The sequence below is a fragment of the Mobula hypostoma genome, chromosome 12 (assembly GCF_963921235.1).
Source record: "Mobula hypostoma chromosome 12, sMobHyp1.1, whole genome shotgun sequence".
NCBI classification, from domain to species: Eukaryota; Metazoa; Chordata; class Chondrichthyes; order Myliobatiformes; family Myliobatidae; genus Mobula; species Mobula hypostoma.
In genome coordinates, this window is record NC_086108.1 from 35,661,055 (window position 1) to 35,686,173 (window position 25,119).

Genomic DNA, 25,119 nt, shown 5'->3' on the forward strand with positions numbered 1-25,119 from the left:
GTAGTGTTAGTTACTGTACTGAATAATCAAGCTGTTGTAAGACATACCTTCAAAGACCCTTAACTATGATAAATTTACAGTTTCAAATTAGAATGCGATTCTGTTTATTTGTGACCTCCAGCATGCAATGTGATTCCTCACATGCTGTGTGTACGTGCTCCATGCCCTCTCAATCACTTCCTCTTTATGCTGCTTCTATAGGACAAAGTCTCACTTATTTCGGAGTTATTTCACTCAATGTGTTTGAACAATAGTAGATCTAACAAGGTGATCGTTGGTATGCAGATTGTGGGCTGATCGCTGGGCTGGCCGGTCTGGATTGTGCATCATTATCCCGGGATATCAGCCCAGACAAGGCAGGACAGCTGCCTTCAACAGTGACCAGCTTCACTTATAGAGCTGCTTTGCAGCTAGTCAGAACCTGCCTCAACCCTCAGCTGCTGCCAAAGTTAGCATTTGCAGGCAGTCAGATCACTCAAGACTAGTGACAGAATTAAATATTGGCAGAAGATTTATAACATTAAAAGAACGGGATAAGATATTAATATCCCTCATGCCAATGAGTCATGAGTACATGCTCGAGACAGCCTTGATGTTGGGAGTGCTACAGGGTTGACACGCAGGGGTTATCGAGTGGGCACCCTCCTTCCTCAATGTTTCATCAACTAGCCCACTACATCTCTGGAGGGCTTGACGATGACTTCTGGTGTCCCAGAATCACCTCCCATTGTGTCTTCCCACTCTCTTGATGCTCTCTTGGGAGTCCAGGAGAGGTCTTTTTGCTTGATCCAAAGCCGGTGACCGCTTCTTCCTGCCGCCTCTGATATGGCTCTGATAGTTCGCTGTAGAGTCTGACCATGGATCCCTAACTCCTTCAGCAATAAATCCCTTACAACCCACCTCCAAGGGACAAACCTTGATGTTCCAGCCCCATCCCTGAGCCTCAGCTGCCAGATCTGCATAGCGTGGGCTCTTCCGTTCATATGCTTCAGCCACAGTGTAGACGATCTGTAATGGATGGACCAGAGAATCAAGGCTGGCCTGAGCTTGGTGGTAACAATTTCCAGTGGAAAGGTGATTTGTTTATTGACATCCTCCAGCATTTTCCAGTCACGGACTATGTTCATCGGTCCTGTTTCTGGCTTAGGAGGGAGATTATTTGATCTTTTCCCTCCTGAACGAATGAATGCTGCTGGTGTCAGGGCATTAGTCATTCTAGGGGGCAAGGAGTTGGTTGCTACCCTCTTGGTCACGATTGCCACTGCCAGACTCTTCAAGGCCTGGTTGTGACGCCATATTTATCCGCCTTGTGTGAGGCTGGTTCTGCAGCTTGCCAGGATATGCTTGAGGGTTGCCGGAATCGGGTACGGGGCACAAGCTGGGTTCTCACTGAACCACTGGAGGGTTTTTTTTTTGTGAGGGAAGCACATCATATGTAGCTCTGATGAGAAAGCTACGTCTGTGTGCTTCCATCTCCCATATGTCCTTCCAGCTGGATTTTCTCCTCTTAATGCTTTCCCACCACATCCATTGCCCCTGCTTTGCCAGGGAGACAGCCTTTGCAATTCTCTCTGACTCTTCTTGTTGCCGCACTTCCTCGACAACCATCTTCCTTCGATCTGGGATTGTGGCCTTGTGCCAGGTGGGTCCACTTGCTGCCAGACCAAAGCCACCCCTGCCCTGTTGGAATTGCCCCACAATGTCTCTATGCCTAAGGGCTGCTGTTGCTTGCTGCACCACATCAGCGGGGGTCCATTTCTGCCCTGTTGATACAGTCCGTGCAGCATGACTGATGATCTTGTCACAAGAGTCTTTGAGTGTCACCTGTAGACATACCTCAGAATACTTGAATTCCTCTGTAAGGCCAGTGAAAGGTAGTTCAAGGACTCCTATACTATAGAGACTGGTGATACTGATACACCTTGGGACACCGAGCCACTTCTTTACGAACAACATGATGGTTTGCTCGAGCTTCTTCACGGTTTTAGTGGGACCTCATAGACAGTGAGTGGCCACATCACCGGGAATAGGAGTCCAAACTGTAAGCACCAGAGCTTCAGTTTTCCAGGCAGCATTGTCTTGTTGATGTTATCCAGGCCATTGGTGACGTGTTACTTTGGTTGCTGCACCTGGTCTTTGTCTGTGAGGCTGACACTGTACCATCTACCCAGGCTTTTGACAGGCTGTTCAGACACTGTTGCAATTGGGTTATCACCGATGAAGAACTTTGTCTTTCAGCTTTCCCTTGACTGTGGAGATGCTTCGTGACTTGCTGGGTTTGATGTTCATTCTGGCCCTCCTGATGTTTTCCTACAGCTTTCCAAGTAGTCGCTTGGTGCATGCTGCAGTGGTGGTCAGTGCTGTTATATCATCCATGTACACCCTGATAGGGGGAAGACTAAATCCAGCACTTGTTCCTTCACTGCCTACCACCCAGCCTGAAGCCCCGATAATGACCTCATGACCATTGTGAAGGCCAGGGTTGATAGAGTGTAACCTGCCATAATGCCTCCTTCCAGTCTGTGCCATGTTGTGGTAAAATCTGCTGTTGTGAAGCACAATTGCAGGACTTGAAAGAACAACTTCACCAGCGTTGTGATGGGCTCTGGTATCTGGAAGAAGTCAAATGCTTCCCAGAGTAGTGCATGGGGAATTGAGCTCAATGCATTGCCGAATCCAGGAAGATCACAGAGATTTCTTTTGTCCTTCCTGGCTGCTTAGATCTGGTGCCATATCATGCTAAACACCTGGAGAACCCTGGAATTCCTGCTTTCTGTACAGATGTATCAACATACTTGTTTCTCTCCAGGTAGCTGGCCACCCTCTGTGCTACTACCGTGAAGAAGATTTTCCCTTCGACATTCAGAAGGCAGATTTGTCGAAACTGACTGATGTTTTCTACACCCTTTTCTTTTGGAATCAGGACACCGCCAATGTTGGGCATTATTTGCCTCTGACACACTACCCTCATGCCCCTCCAAAGAAACTCCAAGACATTTGGTGCGTTCTTATAAAACCTATATGATAGCCCATTATGCCGAGGAGCAATTGTCACTCTTGCCATCAGACTGCCTTCTCCACTTCTCTTCTTTTCGCAGGGTCAGAATCCAGGTGGTAAGTGGGGGGGGGGAGGGTGGGCTGAATTAGCGGGATGTCAGATGGAATGATCATACACTCCTGCCTTTTCAAGTCAGTGTGAATCTTTTCCAGGTGCTCTTCCAGTTCCTGCTTTGATGTTTTCAAACTTCCCCTTTTTTCCAGTGTGAAAAGAAGTTCAATGAGCTTAACAACATCTTTGTAGAACCGTGTTCCTGTTTGCAGTTCTATACACAAACAAACACACAAAGCATGAACACGGACCAACAAAGATATGTACACATATGGCCACTTAACTGGACATGAACGCAATAACACACACCGAACATATAAAAAGCCACATTCTGTACATAAGGCACAGGCATAAGCCCTACACATATACACACACAACATGCACAACACACATACTTAATCACAACCCACATATCCAAAGCATCCACAAAACAAAAATATACACACACAGGCACAAACACAGCAATGAACACATACACAAATTAAAAACAGAAACATACACACGCGTATTCCAATACACAGACACACTCACAAACACACATGAACCACACTTATACATGACAAACATATAGACAGCCACAAGCACATACAACAAGAACACACACAAAGTCATGAATATACATCGACACACAAACACACTCACGTACGAACACGAAAACACACATATACTCACTATACATAGGAAACCACACGCATGCCCACAAACAAAGTTATGCATGCAAACACACAGGCATGAACTATACACAAACACACTTACACAATTACACAGAAACACACAGAAGCAAATGATTATGTGCAGGTAACCACACACAAGAATATGTGCATACACAAATGCACACACCTACACAAACACACATATTGTGTATGAAAATCCAGACAACTTTGTTTAAAGTACAAACATAACATACATTACACAAAGGCACACACATACAGACATACACACACACACACACACACACACACACACACACACACACACACTCACACACTCACACACACACCACAGCCTCAAAGACACATGCAGATACACACCACACACATGAACATACAGACACACAAAAAGAACCATGAACACACACATATGCTCACCATACATACACACTACATACAAGCATACAAACACAGACAGAAGCAGGCATAAACACACACAGAAGCACATTAAAATGAATGCACACACAATATGTAAAAATGAATACGTGCACACATGAACATAGACACACACTCAAAACATCCACACAGGTGCACATGTCGTCTACCGATAAATTATTTGAACTAATTCTTTAAGTCAAATGAAGAGCTTTGGTGATCATTCTCCAGACAGACAATGTCTCCCATTAATTTCAATGAATTTGCCATGTTTGTGTTGTTTAATTTGCCATCCGTTTGCAAAGGGTCTTTGACTTAAACCAGTCCTCTATTTCTCTCTCAGAGAGTGTTGCATGACCTTTGATTATTTCTAGCATTTGGCTTCAGGTTTTCTATGTCCACAATTTTATCCTGATTTCCACCAACCTGCAGTGGGTCTATGGACAGATTTCACTGCCTGACAGCCGCAGTAGTGTGTGCTGCAAAACTGGGCTCATGGAGAAGGCGACTGGTTTATTTCAGGTTCCCTGAGATCAACACCCTGCTGGGCAAAAGGCTACATTCCTGCTCTATCAAGAAGAACAAAGTTAGGGGCACATCTGGAGGGAAAATCATTTGGAGCTCAGCAGTAGACTGGTGCCACTCAATGTGTTCAGTTGCTAATAAGGTATCATAATCCATCAAAATCTGGTGGCAGGTTGAATCGTGTGATGAACCAATGCATAGTAAGTCTCTTCTGCAATTTAAAGAAATGTGGGAAAATCCTCAGGTAATATTAAAATATCTCTTGTATAATATGTCATCACCGTTAACAGTGTTAAGCCATTTCATAATATAGCCTTACCACAACAGATTGAATGTTTGAACTCAAGGTCTTGTTCTGCTGTTTACCTCATCTTTGAATTTAAAATTGTGCCAATTTACTGATTTGTGTTGCAAATGGGTTGTAGCAAGGTAACCCTGCCCATTAGTGCAAACAGAAGGATTATTTTTACCTGCAATCCCATGTCAGTGTATGTAATAGGTTACACTGAAATACGAGGGGCAATGAAATTGCTCTGAAATCCCTTCTTTTTTCGGCATATGAAATATGAGAACCAAAATCTTTACCAGAGCATTTAACCATATCTCCTGCAAATTGAGAAATTAGAAATGTCACCAAATATTTGCATTCAGTTCATTCGGTGACTGCTTATTTTGATAGCACAAACATCAGTGTTTCCAAATGAAGCAGCAACTTTGCTATTTTGGGGCTGTATTAACCTTGAACCTGAGTGAGAGGACATCCTTTCAGAGGGACAATGCATATTGAATACTGCATTACTTTCCACTGTTGGTTCGATCAGCTCCAATTCCACAACCTCATGTTCACCCTTTCCACCCCAATGTCAAAGGTTGGATTGCACTCACCGTAAATTACCAATGCCAAGGAATGACTAGTTTGGTCTGGCATGTGAAAGGGTTAAGGTGGAGAGGATCACTGTCAGCTAAAGGGCAGATAAACCTGCCAGCTGCATCAGACTTATCCAGGTAAGGCATTGTCCTCACCCGACAGGTTGAGAGCAGGACAAGAGAAGAACGTGTAAGTTTTGGTCATGTGAATTTTTCAATTTCTATAATTTGTTTAGTTATTACAAAGAGGAAACAACTTTTACAGTAAAGTATTGCAAATTCTGTTTCTGATATTGTGACAGAATATGAAATATTTCAGTATTCTTCATCATAAACTTTAGTAATGTTGCATCCACTAAAATCTATCCACTAATAATTACCTTATGCAGAGGTTGGAACTGCGCAACACTGTTTAGAACATGTTCCTTGTATTTTTGCTGAATGTTTGAAATATCACCCAGATTTGAAGGATCCTTATATTAATGATGTAAATTTTTGGGATGTCCTTTGATGTTGCTTCCACAGATACTGTAAGAGATCAATTTGACACGATTGAATCTTTTTTCCATGCAAGTGACCTGGTTTGCTACTTCCGTGAGGTGAAAAGACTGCAAGATAGTGTGGTCGGTGTTTTAAAGGACTACAATTTAGGAAGTGTTTGTCACATATTTCTGCTTGCTTCCCATCCCTATTCTCCTTACCCCATGTCTTAATTCTTTAGCGGGAGTTCCACAAGGTAAGCCATTCACTGCAATATTGCTCATCCTGGGATTCTTTGTGTATGATGGATTTGTTAACCACCCATGCCACCAGTACTGAATCCAAGTGATTCATCACAGGTACTTCCAGTAGATATCAAACAGAAAGCTGCAGATGCTGGATATCTGAAATGAAGGGATTCAAACCCAGAACATTGACTGTTTCTCCTTCCATAGATGCTACCTGAACTGTTGAGGTTTTTGGGGTTTTTTTTGCTTTTACTGCCAGTGGAAGCTACTTAAGAACCTTTAGTCGCAAAAAATGAGAGGCACCTCTGTCCTCACTTGGCCGGTGGTGCAGTGACATCCACACTGGACTTTGAGGTGAGTGGTCCCAGGTTCTAATCCGGCTGGTTCCTTGCACGCTTTCCATCTGCCCTGGGTTGAGCATCGACCGAGCAACTCGGCCTCGTAAAAAATAAAGGCAAGGACTGAAGAAATGGCAATGTTGCTGCTCGGTGTGTCACAGGGTGCTGAGAGGAACAGCATTCTGTCTGCTTCAATTCAAATGCTGCAGAGCCAAATGGATGAATTTCAAATATCTCCATTTCACACCATCTTAATCAGATCAAAATTAGGAGCAAGCCAATTTAGGATTGATTCAGTAGTGTGACAAGATGGGATTTAACCCAATGAACCAGATGCAACTCTTCTTTCTAGTATTATGCTTGTATATTATTCAAAAATTATAATAAAGCTGGCTAAAACAGTTGGATTTAGTAAAGATAATGAGGAAAAATAATACTTATATTGTGCCTTTTCAAGACAACCCAAAAAGCATGAAAATTAGTTAAGTGCTGTTGTTATTGTTGCATTAAAAAAGCTACAACTAGTTTGTCATACCCACAAACATCAATGTGATCATGACCAAATAATCTGCTTTAAACAATGTTGAGTGAGGGATAAAGTTTGATCAGGACACTTGGAATATCTCGTTAGTTCTTCTTTATGATGGTACCAGGAGATCCTTTGTATCTACATTACGAAGCAAGTGAAGTCTGGATTTAATGTCCTTTCTGAAGGACAGTATCACTGACAATGCAGAATTCTCTCAACCCTGCACAGAAGTATCAGCCTAAAGTTCTGTGACCCATCTCGTAGTGTAGGACTTCAACATAGAAGGTTCTGACTTAAAATTGAAACTAGGCAAAATTTAAACTTTGTGAAAATGAAGATCAAAAGCAGAAATAAATTAATTCAAAATCGGTATCTTAAGTGCTAACAAAGAAAAAGAAAACACCTAAAGTTACCTTAAAATAATCGATAAATTGCATGTTTTAAGTTCAGAGTCATTCTCTCCTGATCCTAGATGCTTTTATGTATAATTTATATTCCGTGCCTGTGATGTTGCTACAAGCAGGTTTTTCACCGCACCTGTCTCTTACCCTACTCATCCACACAACAACAAAGCCAACTTGTCTTGACTCGATTTGAATTGAATTACTCATTTCAATATCACTATTGATGCCTTTCATAAAAGGACGACAGCACATTCTGTACTTCTGTTTTGGAAGTCACATCAACAATCAAGACAGACTAATAACTACTTTGACTACTCTGAATAAGCTATAAATTTACTAAACCCATAGCTAGTTATGGATTGCACATTCCATCATTTCCTACAAAATAATGAAGGCATGAAGCAATGACTCCATATGAAAAGAAATAATATATAATCCAAAAATAAATAAACAAAGCTGGAAACCTCAAATCAGGCAGCATCTGGAAATAAGAAATAAAATTAATATTTCGTAAATGAACTCAAAGATTCAAACTATTTGGATCAGTCATGTAAATGCATAATAAGCCTTCATGTTCTGATCTTAAGGAAAATTCCTTCTATCAAGATAAATAAAGAATTTTTTTAAATAACTTAGTTCAAAGTATTCTGTGCATGCTTCACAGAGCCGTAAAATCATGGACTAATACAATACCCTTTGCCCATCACATCCATGATGACCAAGCTGCCTTCCTAAGCTAGTCCCCTTTGTCTGTATTTGGTCAATGTCTCTGTAAATATTTCTATGTCATTGTCTTTTAAAAGTTGGAACTGTACCTGCCTCTAGCACTTCCTCTGGCAACTGGTTCTATATTCCCACCACCCTCAGCGTTTTAAGAGCACTTTCTTCCCCACTGCCATTCTGCTTCTGAATGTTTTTTGAACCCATGAACTCTATCTCAATGTTTGTCTTTTGCACTCTTTATTTTGTAACTTATAGTAACTCTGGGTCTTGCCCCCTACTGCCGCTGCAAAACCACAAATTTTACCACATATGTCCGTGAAAATTAACCTGATTCTAATCCTAATTCTGACCTTCTATGTGGAAAAAACTTGCTCCACAAGTCCCCTTTAAATGTTTCTTCTCTCAACTTAAACTAGTTTTAAACTTCACTACCCTGGGGAGAGTGCAACCATTCACCTTACCTATGACCATGGTGAATGAAGAAACCTCAGAAGAACAGTACAGCACAAGAACAGGCCCTTTGGCCTACAATATTGTGTGGAACCAGCTAAACAGTAAATCAAAAAGCCCCAAAAACAAATCACTTCTAGCTGAAGATGTCCATATCCCTCCATCTTCGTCATATTCATGTGCCTATTTCAATGTCTCTTATTTCTTCAGTGATTTGATTGGAGCACAACTACACAAGTGCGTAGACATCAGCCAGTGAGAACAGCGAGAAGAGTTTAAAAGTGAAAAGAGTTTAAAGGGAGACAGTTATTTCTTCAGCGGTTCGATCAGGGCACGACTGCGCAAGTGCGTGGATGTCAGTCAGTGAGAAAAGTGAGAAGAGTTTAAAAGGAGACACTTTATAGAGTGGGCGCCAGAGTAGAGGGAGACAGAGTAGGAAGGCTTTGGCTCAACGGGGCTTAGACGGTAATGGGTCGAGGCGAGGTAGGTTGCCTATGTAGAATACGGACAGGAAGAATGTGTTGCGGCTGGTGTTCTATACTCAGTGTCAGATGTGGGAAGTCTGGGAGACTCCCAGCCTCCCGGAAGGCCAGATCTGCACCAGGTGCAACGAGCTGCATCTCCCTTAGGGAACTGGAGATGCAGCTCGATCACCTTTGTCCGGTCAGGGAAAGCGAGTAGGTGATAGGGAGGAGCTACAGACAGGTAGTCACACCGGGACCTGGGGAGACAGATAAGTGGGTCACAATCAGGAATGGGAAGGGGAAGAGTCAGATACTAGAGAGCACCCTTGTGGCTGTACCCCTTGACAATAAATACTCCTGTTTGAGTACTGTTGGGGGGGAACGGCCTACCTGGGGGAAGCAACAGTGGCCATGCCTCTGGCACAGAGTCTGGCCCTGTGGCTTAGAAGGGTAGGGAAAGGAAGAGGATGGCAGCAGTGATGGGAACTCTGTAGTTAGGGGGTCAGACAGGCGATTCCCAAGTGCCAGGGTCTGGATGCTTCTGATCACATCCACGATATCCTGCAGTGGGAGGGAGAACAGCCAGAGGTCGTGGTACATTTTGGTCCCAACGATATAGGTAGGAAAAGGGAGGAGTTCCTAAAAACAGACTACAGGGGGTTAGGAAGGAAGTTGAGAAGCAGGACCACAAAAGTAGTCATCTCGGGATTACAGCCTGTGCCATGCAACAGTGAGTATAGGAATAGAGTGAGGTGGAGGATAAATGCGTGGCTGAGGGATTGGAGCAGGGGGCAGGGATTCAGATTTCTGGTTCATTGGGACCTCTTTTGGGGCAGGAGTGACCTGTACAAAAAGAATGGGTTGCACTTCAATCCTAGTGGACCAATAGCCTGGCGGGGAGGTTTGCTAAAGCTATTGGAGAGAGCTTGGAGACAGTGCAAGAGGAAAGATAGGCAGTTGATAGAGAAGGGACGCGCTCAGACCGATGGTTTCAGATGTGTCTATTTTAATTCAAGGAGTATTATGAACAAAGTGGATGAGCTTAGAGCGTGGATCAGTACTTGGAGCTTTGATGTTGTGGCCATTACAGAGACTTGGATGGCTCAGGGATAGGAATGGTTATTTCGAGTGCCTGGCTTTAGATGTTTCAGAAAGAACAAGGAGGGAGGCAAAAGAGGTGGGGGCTTGGCACTGCTGATCAGAGATAGTGTCACGGCTGCAAAAAAGGAGGAAGACATGGAGGGATTGTCTATGGAGTCTCTGTGGGTGGAAGTTAGAAACAGGAAGGAGTCAATAACTCTATTGGATGTTTTGTATAGACCACCTAATAGTAACAGGGTCATCGAGGAACAGATAGGGAGACAGATTCTGGATAGGTGTAATAACAACAGGGTTGTCGTGGTGGGAGATTTTAATTCCCCAAATGTCAATTGGCATGTCCCTACAGTGAAGGGTTTAGTTGGGGTAGAGTTTGTTAGGTGTGTTCAGAAAGGATCCTTGACACAATACGTAGATAAGCCTACAAGAGGAGAGGCTGTACTTGATCTGGTATTGGGAAATGAACCTTGTCAGGTGTCAGATCTCTCAGTGGGAAAGCATTTTGGAGATAGTGATCACAATTCTATTTCCTTTACCATAGCATTGGAGAGGGATAGGAACAGACAAGTTAGGGAAATGTTTAATTGGAGTAATTGGAGTAAGGAGTAAATGTTTAATTGGAGAATATGAAGCTATCAGGCAAGAACCTGAAAGCATAAATTGGGAATAGATGTTCTCAGGGAAATGTACAGAAGAAAGGTGGCAAATATTCAGGGAATATTTGCGTGGGGCTCTGAGTAGGTACGTTCGAATGAGATATGGAAAAGATGGTAGGGTGCAGGATCCGTGGTGTAAAAAGGCTGTTGTAAATCTATTCAAGAAGAAAAGAAGAGCTGCGAAAGGTTCAAAAAACTAGGTAATGATGGAGATCTAGAAGACTATAAGGCTAGCAAGAAGGAGCTTAAGGAGGAAATTAGGAGAGCCAGAAGGGGCCACGAGAAGGCCTTGGCGGGCAGGGTTAAGGAAAACCCCAAGGCATTCTACAAGTATGTGAAGAGCTAGAGAATAGGACGTGAGAGAACAGGACCAATCAAGTGTGACAGTGGAAAAGTGTCAATGGAACTAGAGGAGATAGCAGAGGTGCTTAATGAGTACTTTGCTTCAGTATTCACTAGGGAAAAGGATCTTGGCGATTGTCAGGATGACTTACAGCAGACTGAAAAGCTTGAGCATGTAGATATTAAGAAAAGAATGTGCAGGAGCTTTTGGAAAGCATCAAGTTGGATAAGTCACCGGGACCGGAAGAGATGTACCCCAGACTACTGTGGGAGGCAAAGGAGGAGATTACTAAGCCTCTAGCGATGATCTTTGCATCATCAATGAAGATGGGAGAGGTTCTGGAGGACTGGAAGGCTATAGATGTTGTTCCTTTATTCAAGAAAAGGAGTAGAGATAGCCCAGGAAATTATAAACCAGTGAATCTTACTTCAGCGGTTTGTGAGTTGATGGAGAAGATCCTGAGAGGCAGGATTTATGAACATTTGGAGAGGTATAATATGATTAAGAATGGTCAGCATGATTTTTGTGAAAGGCAGGTCATGCCTTATGAACCTGATTGAATTTTTTGAGGATGTGACTAAATACATTGATGAAGGTAGAGCAGTAGATGTAGTGTATATGGATTTCAGCAAGGCATTTGATAAGGTACCCCATGCAAGACTTACTGAGAAAGTAAGGAGACCTGGGATCGAAGGGGACATGTTTTGTGGATCCAGAACTGGCTTTCCCACAGTAGGCAAAGAGTGGTTGTAGATGTGTCATATTCTGCATGGAGGTTGGTCACCAGCGGTGTGCCTCAGGGATCTGTTCTGGGACCCCTACTCTTTGTGATTTTTATAAATGACCCGGATGAGTGAATGCAAGCAGGCTTTTTCCACTGAGGCAAGGGGAGAAAAAAAACAGAGGACATGGGTTAAGGGTGGGGGGGGGGAGTTTAAAGGGAACATTGGGGGGGGGCTTCTTCACACAGAGAATGGTGGGAGTGTGGAATGAGCCGCCAGACGAGGTGGTAAATGCGGGTTCTTTTTTAACATTTAGGAATAAATTGGACAGATACATGGATAGGAGGTGTATGGAGGGATATGGTCCATGTGCAGGTCAGTGGGACTAGGCAGAAAATAGATCGGCACAGCCAAGAAGGGCCAAAAGGCCTGTTTCTGTGCTGTAATTTTTCTATGGTTTCTATGTTTTCTATGAGGAAGTGGAGGGATGGGTTAGTAAATTTGCTGATGACACAAGGGTTGGAGGTGTTGTGGATAGTGTGGAGGGCTGTCAGAGGTTACAACGGGACATTGATAGAATGCAAAACTGGGCTGAGAAGTGGCAGATGGAGTTCAACCCAGATAAGTGTGAGGTGGTTCATTTTGGTTGATCAAATATGATGGCAGAATATAGTATTAATGGTAAGACTCTTGGTAGTGTGGAGGATCAGAGGGATTTTGTGGTCCGAGTCCACAGGACACTCAAAGCTGCTGCACAGATTGACTCTGTGGTTAAGAAAGCATACGATACATTGGCCTTCTTCAATCGTGGGATTGAGTTTAGGAGCCAAGAGGTAATGTTGCAGCTATATAGGACCCTGGTCAGACCCCACTTGGAGTACTGTGCTCAGTTCTGCTCACCTCACGATAGGAAGAATGTGGGAACCATAGAAAGGGTGCAGAGGAGATTTACAAGGAAGTTGCCTGGATGGGGGAGCATGCCTTATGAGAATAGGTTGAGTGAACTTGGCCTATTTTCCTTGGAGCGACGGAAGATGAGAGGTGACCTGACAGAGGTGTATAAGATGATGAGAGGCATTGATCGTGTGGATAGTCAGAGGCTTTTTCCGTAGGCTGAAATGGCTAGTACAAGAGGACACAGCTTTAAGGTGCTTGGAAGTAGGTACAGAGGAGATGTCAGGTGTAAGTTTTTTACGCAGAGAGTGGTGAGTGCATGGAATGGGCTGCAGGTGACGGTGGTGGAGGCGGATATGATAGGGTCTTTTAAGAGACTCCTGGACAAGTACATGGAACTGAGAAAAATAGAGGGCTATGGGTAACCTTTGGTAATTTCCAAGGTAAGGACATGTTCGGCACAGCTTTATGGGCTGAAGGGCCTTCAGATTTTCTATTTCTATGTTTCTAAAAGCCTCTAATGCATTTGCCTCTACTACCACACAGGATAGCACTTTCCAGGCATCCACCTCTCTGAGTAAAAAAATTATCCCTCACATCCAATTTAAACCTGCCCTTTCTCACCTTCAAAGCACGCCCTCTTGTATTAGACATTTCTACTCTGGGGAAAAGATACTCCTTGTCTACTCTCCCTGTGCCTCCCATAATCTTATAAACCTCTTCTGAGATCTCCCCTCAGCCTCCACTGCTCCAAAGAAAACAACCCAAGTTTGTCCAGCCTCTCATGACAGCACATAGCCTCTAAACCAGGTTACCTCTCAGCCTCCTTCACTGGGGCTAAAACAGTCTCTCGTTACAACACAAGCCCTCCAGTGCCAGCAACAGCCTGTGAATTACTTCCCCATCCATTCTGGCACAGATGCGTTGCTTCCCACAACAAATTTGACTTCCTTGCCTCAGATCTGATATGAATGCAGCACTGACTGTCATCAGTATACATTACACTGAACAGATAAATGTCAGAATATAATCACATTACTAGAAATGACAAGAGGTTCTGAAGTACGTTCCCCTCTTACTAATTTACTATACTGTTTGCTAGGTTCCCATGGCTGAAGATTATACTGAAGTATATTCAGTCAAATGACACTGCCAGCTGTGCAGTGAAACTAATGCTGCCCCATATCATTTATGCATAATTATTGCAGCTATTTCAGCAACTCTCGGCATAGTTAAATATGAATAGATATGCAAAAACCGATGTATAATTTATGCTGTTTTGTTGATCATGTCAGAAAACAGCTTCTGCCATTTGGCTTACCTTGAAATTCATTAATTAATGTAAAGTCACTGATTCCATGTCGTGGATACAAAGTACAAACAGACTGCTGCATAATCTTCATAGACCAAAAGGCAGAGGAGCAGAATTAGGCCATTTGGACTACTGGGTCTGCTCTGCCATCCGATCATAGCTGATTTATTTTCTCTTTAAACCCAATTTTCCTGCCCTCTCCCATAATCTTTGATATCCCAACTAATCAAAAACCTAACAACCTCTACATTAAATATGCCCAATCCTCTGGCCTCCCACCGCCATCTGTGGTAATAAATTCCACAAACTCAGAACCCTCTGGCTGAAGAAAATCCTTCTCATCTCTGTTCTAAAGGGACCCCCTTCTATTCTGGTACATCTTCACCACCTCCACTCTGTCTGGGTCGTTGACTGCATTCCAATGGCAGCTTTTCATGTGGTAGAACTCCATCAGGAGTATGTCAAAGCAATGGACTGGCATGAACCTGGTGGGCCGAAGGACCTGGTTCTGTTCTATGACTGATGGTCGTTGAATGCTTGCTTTGTTATTCCATGGTATTTTAACCTCAGACATCTCCCCATGTACACTATAAACCTTGTCAGCCTTAAAATCTCTTGACACTGTTGTGTGCTAGTAACTTAACCTTCGAAGGTCATTAAAGGTTAAAGGGATAAAACACATTTTGAAATTACATGACTTGAATTTTAGAAGCAAAGTATGAGGAGCAGGTGACATTACCAAGAATGAATTTTGCCTCACTGCACCTTATAATTGTTCTTTTATTTAACATTAATGGCCAATAATCCTGGAAACTGTACGTACCGTATTAACTATTAGTGCAACAAGAGAGGCCTCTATGATGGAGATAAATTTGCTCCATGATACACTTTTCCTGGGAAAGGACAATGTCATCACTGGCAGGTTCTGTCAAGGCCATTATAATGCATTCATCCACACAGAGCTCCTGGGCCCTATTCACTACAGATTGTGTAAATCCACTCTGAAAGTAAGAACAATGTAGCATGCAATCAAATATATCACTAACTCAAAGCATCAAACAGTACTTGCTTTTTCACTTTCCCCTGTTCTGATGGAGGATCCCCATTCAACTCTATTTTCCGTCTTGTTGATCTTGTTTGATCTGCTGATGATCTATATTAACATATTCTATAACAGCATTGTATTTACAGAATTTGAAATTTTTCTATAACCCACACTGTGTCAGGCAATGTAGAGGGGTCTTCACAGAAAAGCAGTGGGAAAATTTAGCAGTAAATGATACTTGCAAAATAACAAGCCACAGGGGTCCACAAGAGAAAACAGATACTAAACTCACAGGCAACAAGATAAGCGAAGGCTAGGAGAAACTGGATGAGGCTGTCTGGTTCAATTAGTGAACAAGGATTGTGGATGAGAGCTGGGTTTAAGTAGGCTGCAGGTGGCTCCTGTTAGCTGGGTGGAGATTGGGAAGGGTCTACCTGTGCAGGCTTGACAGGAACTCCCTCCACACTACAGCCGACACCTAACAGCCCTGGAGCGATGGATCCAAGATGAAACTGGATGGCACCCAAAATCTCTCCTCTGGGCCTTATCCCTCCGTAGCAAGCGAGGTACTGCATGTTCCATCCATGCTGATGTGAATCCATCAACCAGCAAACCACACACATTGGACCACCTTCTACCATCCTGGGTTCCAGAGGTGCAGGCTTAGTTGGGGTGATTGGTCCATGGTCAACAAGCTTGAGGCAGGATCTTGAAGGACTGTGGCAGCCGGAGATGGGAAGTAGCTCGATTGATGTGATGGTTAATCTTGAAGAGACCAAGGAACTGCGGTGAGAGCTAGTAGGAGTCGGTGCGCAGGGACAGATCTCAAGTGGACAGCCAGACACAGTCTCCAGGCCAGAGTAGTCTGGCAGGGCACTGTCAATGGTTGGCCTGGTGGCAGCAAGCATAATTGGCACCTATGAAGGCCCTCTGTGCCCTCTTCAGCGAACCAGATCCCTCAAGGACGGAACATCCACTGTTGGCTCCCCCGTGGGGAACACCAGGGGTTGGGAGCCATGAAGCACTTCAAAGGGTGACAGACGCATGGCAGAGAAGCTGTATAGATTGTGGGACAGTGCAGCCCAAAGCAGGTAGGCCTTCCATGTGGAAGGGTTAGAGACAGCAAAGCATCGCAGAAACTTCTTGACTTGCTAACTGGCTTTTTCTGACCCACTGTTGGCCTGCGGATGACAGCCAGAGGACAAACTCACTGAGGTGCGTTGGAGGGAGCAAAAGGCTCACAAGAAGTGGAAGACAAATTGTGGGCCCCAGTCTGACACAACATCCTGAGGGTAATGATGGAGACAAACTACATTTTGGAAAACCAGATCTGTCATCTCAGTGGCTGTCAGAATTTTGGGGAGGGTAATGAAGTGGGGGACCTTGGAGAACTGGTCCACCACTGTCATGATCACCATGGGCAATCAAAAGGTAGCAAACCTGTGATGAAATCGATAACAATGTGGGACAATGGGCATCAGGGGACAGTAAGGGTCACAAACGCCCAGAAGGCCACTGGTTGGAGGGATTGGACTGGGTACATTGAGGGCAGAAGTGATGAATTGACATCTGTAATCATGGTGGGCCGCCAGCTCCTGCATTGCAGAAAATCCAGGGTCTGCTGTGGACCTGGATGGCTGAAGAGGTGTGAGGCCAGCATGTACATGCAGTGTCAGATGTGTCACCCAGAGCAGACTCAGACTGTAGGGATTGGTGGATCTGGTTCTCAAGATTCCAGTTGATCAAGGCAAGGATCTGCAAGGATGGAATGATGGTCCAAGGGTTGATCTCCATTTCAGCTGGGTCATTTGTCATGACAGGGCATCTGCCTTAATGTTCTTGGAGTTGGGTCGATAGGAGATGGTGAATGTGAAGTTGAACTGCTCGAAGGAGGGGGCAGCGAGCCCAACGTGGGTTGAGTTGGCAGGTCTGTTGTATGGTTCTGTTTGTCGGTTCAAATCAGGAAGGGCTCGGTGTTTCCAATCAGGCAATGCCTCCATTCCTGAAAGGCTTATTTAATACCGAGTAGCTCCCTGTCTCCTATTCCATGATGGTGCTGTGTAGAGTTGAACTTGCACGAGAAGAAGGGTGTATCTTCCTGTCTGATCCTTGTTGGGAGAGGATGGTCCCGGCACCCACATCAATTTGGCTGTAGTTCCTGATGAAACAGCAGTAGAAATGGAGAAGCCCAAGAAGTACTCTGGCTGATTGAGGGAGTGTAGTCAGAGCCATTCAATGATGGCACATGCTTTCTCTGAGTCCGTGGTTATGCCTTGGGGTGGAAGGACATAACCCAGGAAGGAATTGGCTGGGATTTGGAACTAGCATTTTTTTAACTTGCAGTACAGTTGGCTTTTGAGGAGATGCTGAAAGACTAAACGGACATGACAGATGTAGTCTTGGAAGTCCTTGTGGAAGATGAAGATATCACCAAGGTGGACAAACACATAGCTTTGTAGCAAGTCTCAGAGAATCTCATGAATGAAAGCCTGTAAAGTCTGAAAGGCATTACCAAGTATTCATCATGGTCAGTGTGTATTACGAATGCCTAATTTGCACTCATCCCCCACCCCCGGTGGATGTGGATCAGGTTGCACGTGCTCCATAGATCCAGTTTGGTGAAGATCTGGGCCCTGTGGAGTGTTTGGAATGCACTATCCATCAAGGTGAGAGGGTAGTAATTCTTAATGGTGATTTTATTGCTTCACACTATAGTCGATGCAGAAATGGTGACACCATCTTATTTTTTGACAAAGAAGAACCCTGCACCAGCTGGGGACCGGGATAGTCAAATGAAGCCATGTTGTAGCACTTCAGTGATATAGTCATTCATGGCTTGGGTGTCAGGAGGGAAGAGGAAGAACAAAGGACCTTGGGGAGTGGTGGTGCCCAGGAGGAGGTCAAGCACGTAGTCATGTGGTCTGTGAAATGGCAGGATGCTGGCCTCTCTTTTACTGAAGGCAATGACTAAGTCGTGGTTTTCCTTTGGGAGTATGGCGAGGTCAAGGGTTTTCTCCATCTCCACAGATTTACAGGATGAAGTGAGGTTGCCTCAGTGGTGGACCAGACGACCAGGCAAAGTGAGGCTCATGAGTAGAGACCCAATATGAGAGGACTTTTGGGTGAGTCGATGAAGGGTGGTTTTGGGTGACTGGATGTACTCAAGGTGTTCCACGATGCTCGTGTGCTCAGGCTGCATGTGCACTCTGACCATCCCAGACCCCAAGGGACGCCTGTCAATGGCCGTGGTATATGAGGGGCTCAGTAGGCAGTCCAGGCTGCACACACAGATTCCAGTCCAGAAAGTTGCCTGCTGCACCAGAATCCACCAAAGCCTCCTGTGTGCAGAGAAATGTCAAAGTGTGGAGGAGGACAGAGAGAGTGAGTTGGGCTATGGTGCTGAAATGGAAGGTCAGGGGGAGCTTACCAAATAGAAGGTCCCTACTCTCTACGCAGTGGTGCTATTTTCCCAGACGCAGTGGGCATTTGACGCATAGGTGATCGGCGGCTCCACAGTAAGTACACAAGTTGATTCTCCAATGATGCAGGTGTTCTTGTGGGATTAAGGGAGCTCTCCCTAACTACATGGGTTCTGGAGGCATTGTTGATGAGGGGCCTGCAGCCTGGAACGGTTCTGGGAATGGGACTGGGATTCTGGCTGGTGATCTGGGGGGTCGTTCCATAAGACACTGGACAATTTGGAGAGCCAGAGTGATTAGGCTTTTGAAGTCAAGGGCATCCCTGGGTGGACAGCTTGACTTTCAAGTCCACTAAGAGGCTGAAGTGGTAATGGACTATCGGCCCTCATCCATTTCAGCCACACTCTGCTAAAAGGGTGCAAAATTCCATGGTGTAATGTAGCACTGAGCGTGAACCTTGATGCAGGCGGAGTATCCATTCCACTGTCCATTTCCAGTTCCTGGATGGTCAAAAACCTGGTGCATCTCTGTGGTATATTCCTCATATTTATTGCAAATGGTAGTTTTATTGTCCCAGTTGGCAGTGGTCCAAGTCAGAGCTTGCCCAGTCAAAAAAGAGGTGATGAAGGCAATCTTGGCTCAGCGCATAGGGTACAAAAATGGCTAGAGCTCAAAGTGTAAGATGCACCGGGACTGGAAATTGCAGCATTAGTTTGGGAATCCATTGAAGCAATGGACACCAGAATCCAGGGCAGAGGGAGGCGGTTGACTGTTGCAGAGTTACTGTATTGAAGGAGGGTTGGAAGAGAATACGAGCGGATGGTTAATAGTTTCCTACTGATTCTAGATGGTGCGCTCGTGCCAGCGGATGAGTTCCTTTAGGTGAGCATATTCTGCTAGGTCAATCAAGGACCTACCCATTCTGTCCCTGTCAGACCTGCACAGTCAGGCACCTCACAGTCTCCACCCAGCTAACAAAGTCACCTGTGGTATGTTTCCAACTCGTCATCTACAGTAGTGCTCAACAACCTTTTTAAGTCCAAGATCCCCTACCTCGACCTTAGTGAAAGGCAAGATCTACCTACTAAATCGTTTAGAGAAAAAGCAGCTCAGATTGTACTTCTAATTTGAGGCCTTTTATTTGGGCTAATTGTATTTGAATTACACAAAATACTTCTGTCAAACTTTCAAATTAATTCAAACAAGAAAACACTGTAACTAGCATATCAAACAGGCCATAATATTCTTTAAGAATATTACAATACTTCACACCTTTAATTCTAAGTTTCATTATTTACTTTTATTTGAACTCGAAAAATAAATGAATAAAAATTGACTGTTGCACTCAGTGTGATGACTGGGGCTGAATACTTTCTGCTAGTTCCCTGAAATTTGGCTCATAACTACAGACAGCCAGTTTGAGAGGTGTCTGTAAGACAGCTCCTGTACGTAGATTTAATAATTTTCATGCAATTTCACATAGATAAGTTGACCCAAAGTAGGCACTAACTTTCAGTGCTATAAAACCAATGCACACACTGCGCATTGCTAGGGCCCCATCAGTTGTAATTGCCACCAGTTTATGAATGGGGGTGTCATTTTCATGAGCATATTTTTAAAACTCATTGTAAATATCCTCACCTCTTGTTCTCTCCTTTAATTGCAAAAGAGTGAGGAAGTCCTCCTTTGTTGTGAAATCCTGGAAAGCCATTCTGACAAGTACAAGCTGGGCTGTTTCCATTACATCCAGTGATTCACCAAACTGTAGTGAAAAATATTCACAGAGTGACAAGTTGATCCATGTCCTCTGACAGTGACTCTACCCCCCTTGTCACTGTTGCAGGGCCAAGCGGTATATTATGCATTGCGGTTGCGATGTCGTTTTTGTTTTTAAATTCATTAAAAACACTGTGGTAATGGCCATTGCTTCCTTGAATAAATGACCGTCCATAAAAGGCTTCTTGTGTTTAGCCAAAAGGTGACTTACACGAAATGATGCTTCAATAGCAGCCTTATTTTGAGCAGCAAGTTTTGTAAAAAACAATGCTGGGCCTTCAGCCCTGATTTCAGCTCCTCAACTTTCCAGGCACAAATTGCGCTCATTGGGGGGTTAAAGCTAAAGTCTGCCCCGAGCCTTGTGGCCCAACAGGCCAATGCTTATGACGGTTTCTGTGGCAATTGCTGATTGCGTCGCCTCTGATCTGCGCCGACATTTACGTGCCAGGTGGCACCTAATTAATTAGCTTGTTTATTTCGGCTTTTTTTCTTAAAGATGTGCTGGGTGGGCTCCGGATACCCCTGCACCCCTGCACCCCTGCATGCCTTGCAGCCCGGTATCGGTCCACGGCCCGACGGTTGGGGACACTGCCGTATATTGATGTTTGCGAAAGTCTGTACTCTTATCTAATCTAATTGGTCGCTTTGATGCCACACAAGCTACGCTGAAAATGTGGTGCATGGCGGGGGAACTATACACGTGCGCACTGGGCAGAAAGAACGGAACTGAAACCCCGCAACCCAGAAACAATTGCTCTTTATAAACAGCGTTCAATAGCAAAAGTATTGCTAAATTACCATTATCCTAATTAGTATTACTTATTTTTATAATGCTCACACTACAACAATATTTGTGTTTTTATTTTTTATTTTTTTCGGGATTTACTGGGAAAGTCTCAAAGATCGACGGGTTGGCGACCCCTAATCTGCAGCCTATTTAAACCCAGCTCTCATCCACAGTCCTGCTTCACTCACCCTGTCTGGAAATGTGATATTCTATATTACCATATTCTATTTTAGCATTAATGATGATGATGCAACAAAGGAGCAAGTGTGATATAAACAAGAATTAAATGAAATGTTAATTAAATTAGATTAGGTACGGGCAGGAAGAGCCTCACATGGACCGCAAATAAGACATAAGACAATTTGAATGACCTTTTTCTGTAGCATCAATTCAACATAATTCTTTGAAATTATCCACAATACACAATCTCCTGTGGTGATAAAACAAGCAATAAATGTTCCTTAAACGTGCTTCAAATCCAGCAACTGTATTCACTTACCAGGGGTTACTTCCTCTGGGTGCATTTCATAAAATGTTAGGTGAACATTTTACTTCCAGTCAGCAGATTTAATATTTAACTGATCACAAAAGTGAGGGGTTGAAGACTAAACACATTGAATTTCTACATTCACAGAACTCAACCAGGTGGTTTGCCTCTTCAGCTTAAGGACCAAGAGAAGGCTAAGAAGATGGCAATAGAGTGAGTTAGCATTTATTTTAACACACTTTCTCTACATTAAGTACACTGGACAACAAAGATGTCGCTCCCTGAATACTTTTGACTGCACCTTATGGATTCTTGCCTGTTGATCATGAAAATCGCCATGAAATTTCCCTCACACACACCATTTTTTTTAATCGCCTATATTTGTTATTTCAATTCATAATTCATATCAATTAAAATGTTACCCACAATATAAGCTGAAAAGTTTTCTATCTTGTCTGTACATGCCTGGGCATGCTCAGACAGGGTGGATGCTGCATAGCAGGACAGGTTTTAGAAAGGCTATAAAAGTATCACACACACACCATTCTATAAATTTTGTTTACATATATTGGTTTGCAATCTAATTGATAGAATCTGCTGTCACCAGGCACAAAAACTCGTTAAGCAGGTAGTTCCAGGGCAGAAAAGTGTGGCACTTGTAGACCAAACAGAAATATTTTTGCCTTCTCTTCATATAAAACAGGGGCTTATGAAAAATTTTGTGACAGGACAAGGAAGGTGAAGGGTTTCAATATTTGAGACAAATGTTTCCCAGAACAACTGATGCCAAGATTAAAGAAGGCATTTTTGCTGGTTCACAAAAAAAACAAGCCATCAATGATAGGCAGTTCGAAAAACCCCTAGTGAGACCAGAGAAAATTGAATAGAAGGCATTCAAGGATGTTGCTGAAAAATTTCTTGGCAATTACAGATCACCAATCTACGTACAGCTGGTTGACAACATGCTTCAAGCATACAAAACCATGAAGTGCAACATGTTACTAAAAATTAATTTACTACATCCTCATTTAGATCTCTTCCCTGCAAATCTTGGCAATGTTAGTGATGAGCATGGTGAAAAGTTTCACCAGGACATTGCGGTCATGGAGAAATGGTATCAAGGCAACTAGAATTCATCAATGCTGGCTGATTATTGTTGGACGTTTAAGGGAGAAACCTCTAACACCAAGTACAAATGAAAATTATCAATAACACATTTTTAGCTCAGTTGAACTGTTGCAAAGCATCAGCACCATCATGCAATTAAACACATTATATTCAATAAAAGTTAATTTCTCATTTCTCCAGACTTCTACGTGATACAAGTAGTCTGAAATTATATTTATGCTCATCTTCAAGTTTTCTATCATAACCACAAAAAACACTGATAAAGCAATACTTTCAAAAGAAATTAGCTGTCCGGTGTTACTGTTTGAAAGATGAGTATGTATTTTTGGAATAAATCATATGCAATGATGATACCAAAATTCTGTTACCATTAAGGGATGCATGGATCAAAAATTAATTTATGTGTTGGTTTCTCTGAGGAAAGAGTTTCAAAGTTGGCAATTGTAACCTGTTCTTATCTAATAGGGTGACTCTTGAAGAGGCATTACTGTGGTCTGAGTCTGTGGATAATTTACTATATCACAAAGGTAAGCAAAGATTAACCACTATGAAAAGTTAAGGAGAATATACAGTTCATTTCTTTTCTTGCCTTGTTAAAAGCATTTTATAAGTTTATTCTTGGAGAGTGGTTTCCTTCTGTAAATTACCATGGATTCCCTTTACCCTTCACTCTCTGCTAACGTCACCCCTTTCCTGTGCACCTAACACCCTGTCCACCCCCTCAAATTTCTTTGCAACAAGGCACTCAATAGAAATGGAACAAAACAAAATTACCAGAAAGCCCTGTTTCTCCCAACTATCCTTGTATCATCTGCAAACTTAGCCACAAAGCCATTGATTCCATCATCCAAATCAATAAGAAATAATGTGAAAAGAAGCAGTCCCAACACTAACCCTTGTGGCACGCCACTAGTCACTGGCAGCCAACCAGAAAAGGTCCCCTTTATTCCCACACTTTACCTGCTACCAGTCAGCCAATTATACATCCATGCTACTACCTCTCCTGCAACAACATGATCTTTTATCTTGTTAAGCAGCCTCACTTGTGGCACCTTGTGAAAGGCTTTCTGAAATTCCAAATAAACAACATCCACCAACTTGCGCTTGTCTATCCTGCTTTTTATTTCCTCAAAGAATTCCAGCAGATTTGTCAAGCAAGATTTCCCCATGAGAAAACCATGCTGACTTTGGCCTATTTTATCATGTGCCTCCAATTACCCTGAAACCTCATGCTTATAATGGACTCCAACATTGTCCAGTCACTGAAGTCAGGTTAACTGGCTATAATTTCCTTTCTTCTGCCTCCCTCCCTTCTTAACAAGTGGAGTGACATTTGCAATTTATACAGTCCTCCAGAACCATTCCAAAAACTAGTGGTTCTTGAAAGATCATTACTAATGCCTTCACAATCTCTTTAGCTACCTCTTTCAGGTCCCTGGGATTCTATACTTTTTGTATCCTCTATTGTATTATTGGCTAGCTTACCTTCATATTTCATCTTTTCTCTCGTTATTGCTCTTAGCTGCCTACTGTTGATTTTTAAAAGCTTCCCAATCTTCTACTTTTTTTGTAATATTTTATGTGCTCTTTTGGCTTTTATGGTGTCTTTGACTGTCCATGTCAGCCACAGTTGCCTCATCCTCCCTTTAGAATACTTCGTTATCTTTGAGGTGTATCTTTCCAGTGCCTTCCAAATTTCCCTCAGAAATACCAGCCGTTGCTGTTTTGCCATCATCCCTACTAGTGTCCCATTCCAATCAGCTTTATCCAGCTCCGTACCTGACTTATGGTCATTGGAGTTTCCATGCAGGCCATAAAGCAACCAATGAGAATGCTTTCCACTGCATAAAATGTATCTGGAGGGAGATTGTGGCTCAGAGGAATAACTGCTACTGAATGAACCACATCTAACATTATTAATGCATTGAACTTACCTTTTGAATCCACAGATGAACAGTGACTTACAGAAAGTGACCAATACTTTCCATTTTTGTTTGTAGCATGCCCAGTCACATTTCCATTATTCTGCTAAGTCTTCATTCCTTGTTCTCAGCTGGCCAGGTTGCTTTCAGAAACTTCCTCAGGAAAGAATTCAGTGAGGAGAACATTGACTTCTGGCTTGCCTGTGAGGCTTACAGGAAGATCAATTCTCCTGAGAAGATGGCTTCTACGGCCAGGAAGATTTATTCTGAATTCATAAAAGTTGAGGCCCCTAACGAGGTATGGAATT

General features: G+C 43.3%; 1 protein-coding gene across 1 annotated transcript in view; it reads left to right on the forward strand.

Moving 5' to 3' along the window:
• The first annotated feature begins 5,766 nt into the window (after nucleotides 1–5,766).
• Nucleotides 5,767–25,119, forward strand: part of LOC134355139 (regulator of G-protein signaling 21-like) — a 28,090-nt gene continuing 8,737 nt past the window's right edge. Inside the window, exons 1-4 of the mRNA XM_063064916.1 lie at nucleotides 5,767–5,776; nucleotides 21,909–21,974; nucleotides 23,355–23,416; nucleotides 24,943–25,109. Of these exons, the coding sequence (XP_062920986.1) occupies nucleotides 21,964–21,974; nucleotides 23,355–23,416; nucleotides 24,943–25,109 (240 nt within the window). The 5' untranslated portion in view covers nucleotides 5,767–5,776; nucleotides 21,909–21,963. The remainder of the gene's footprint in view (nucleotides 5,777–21,908; nucleotides 21,975–23,354; nucleotides 23,417–24,942; nucleotides 25,110–25,119) is intronic.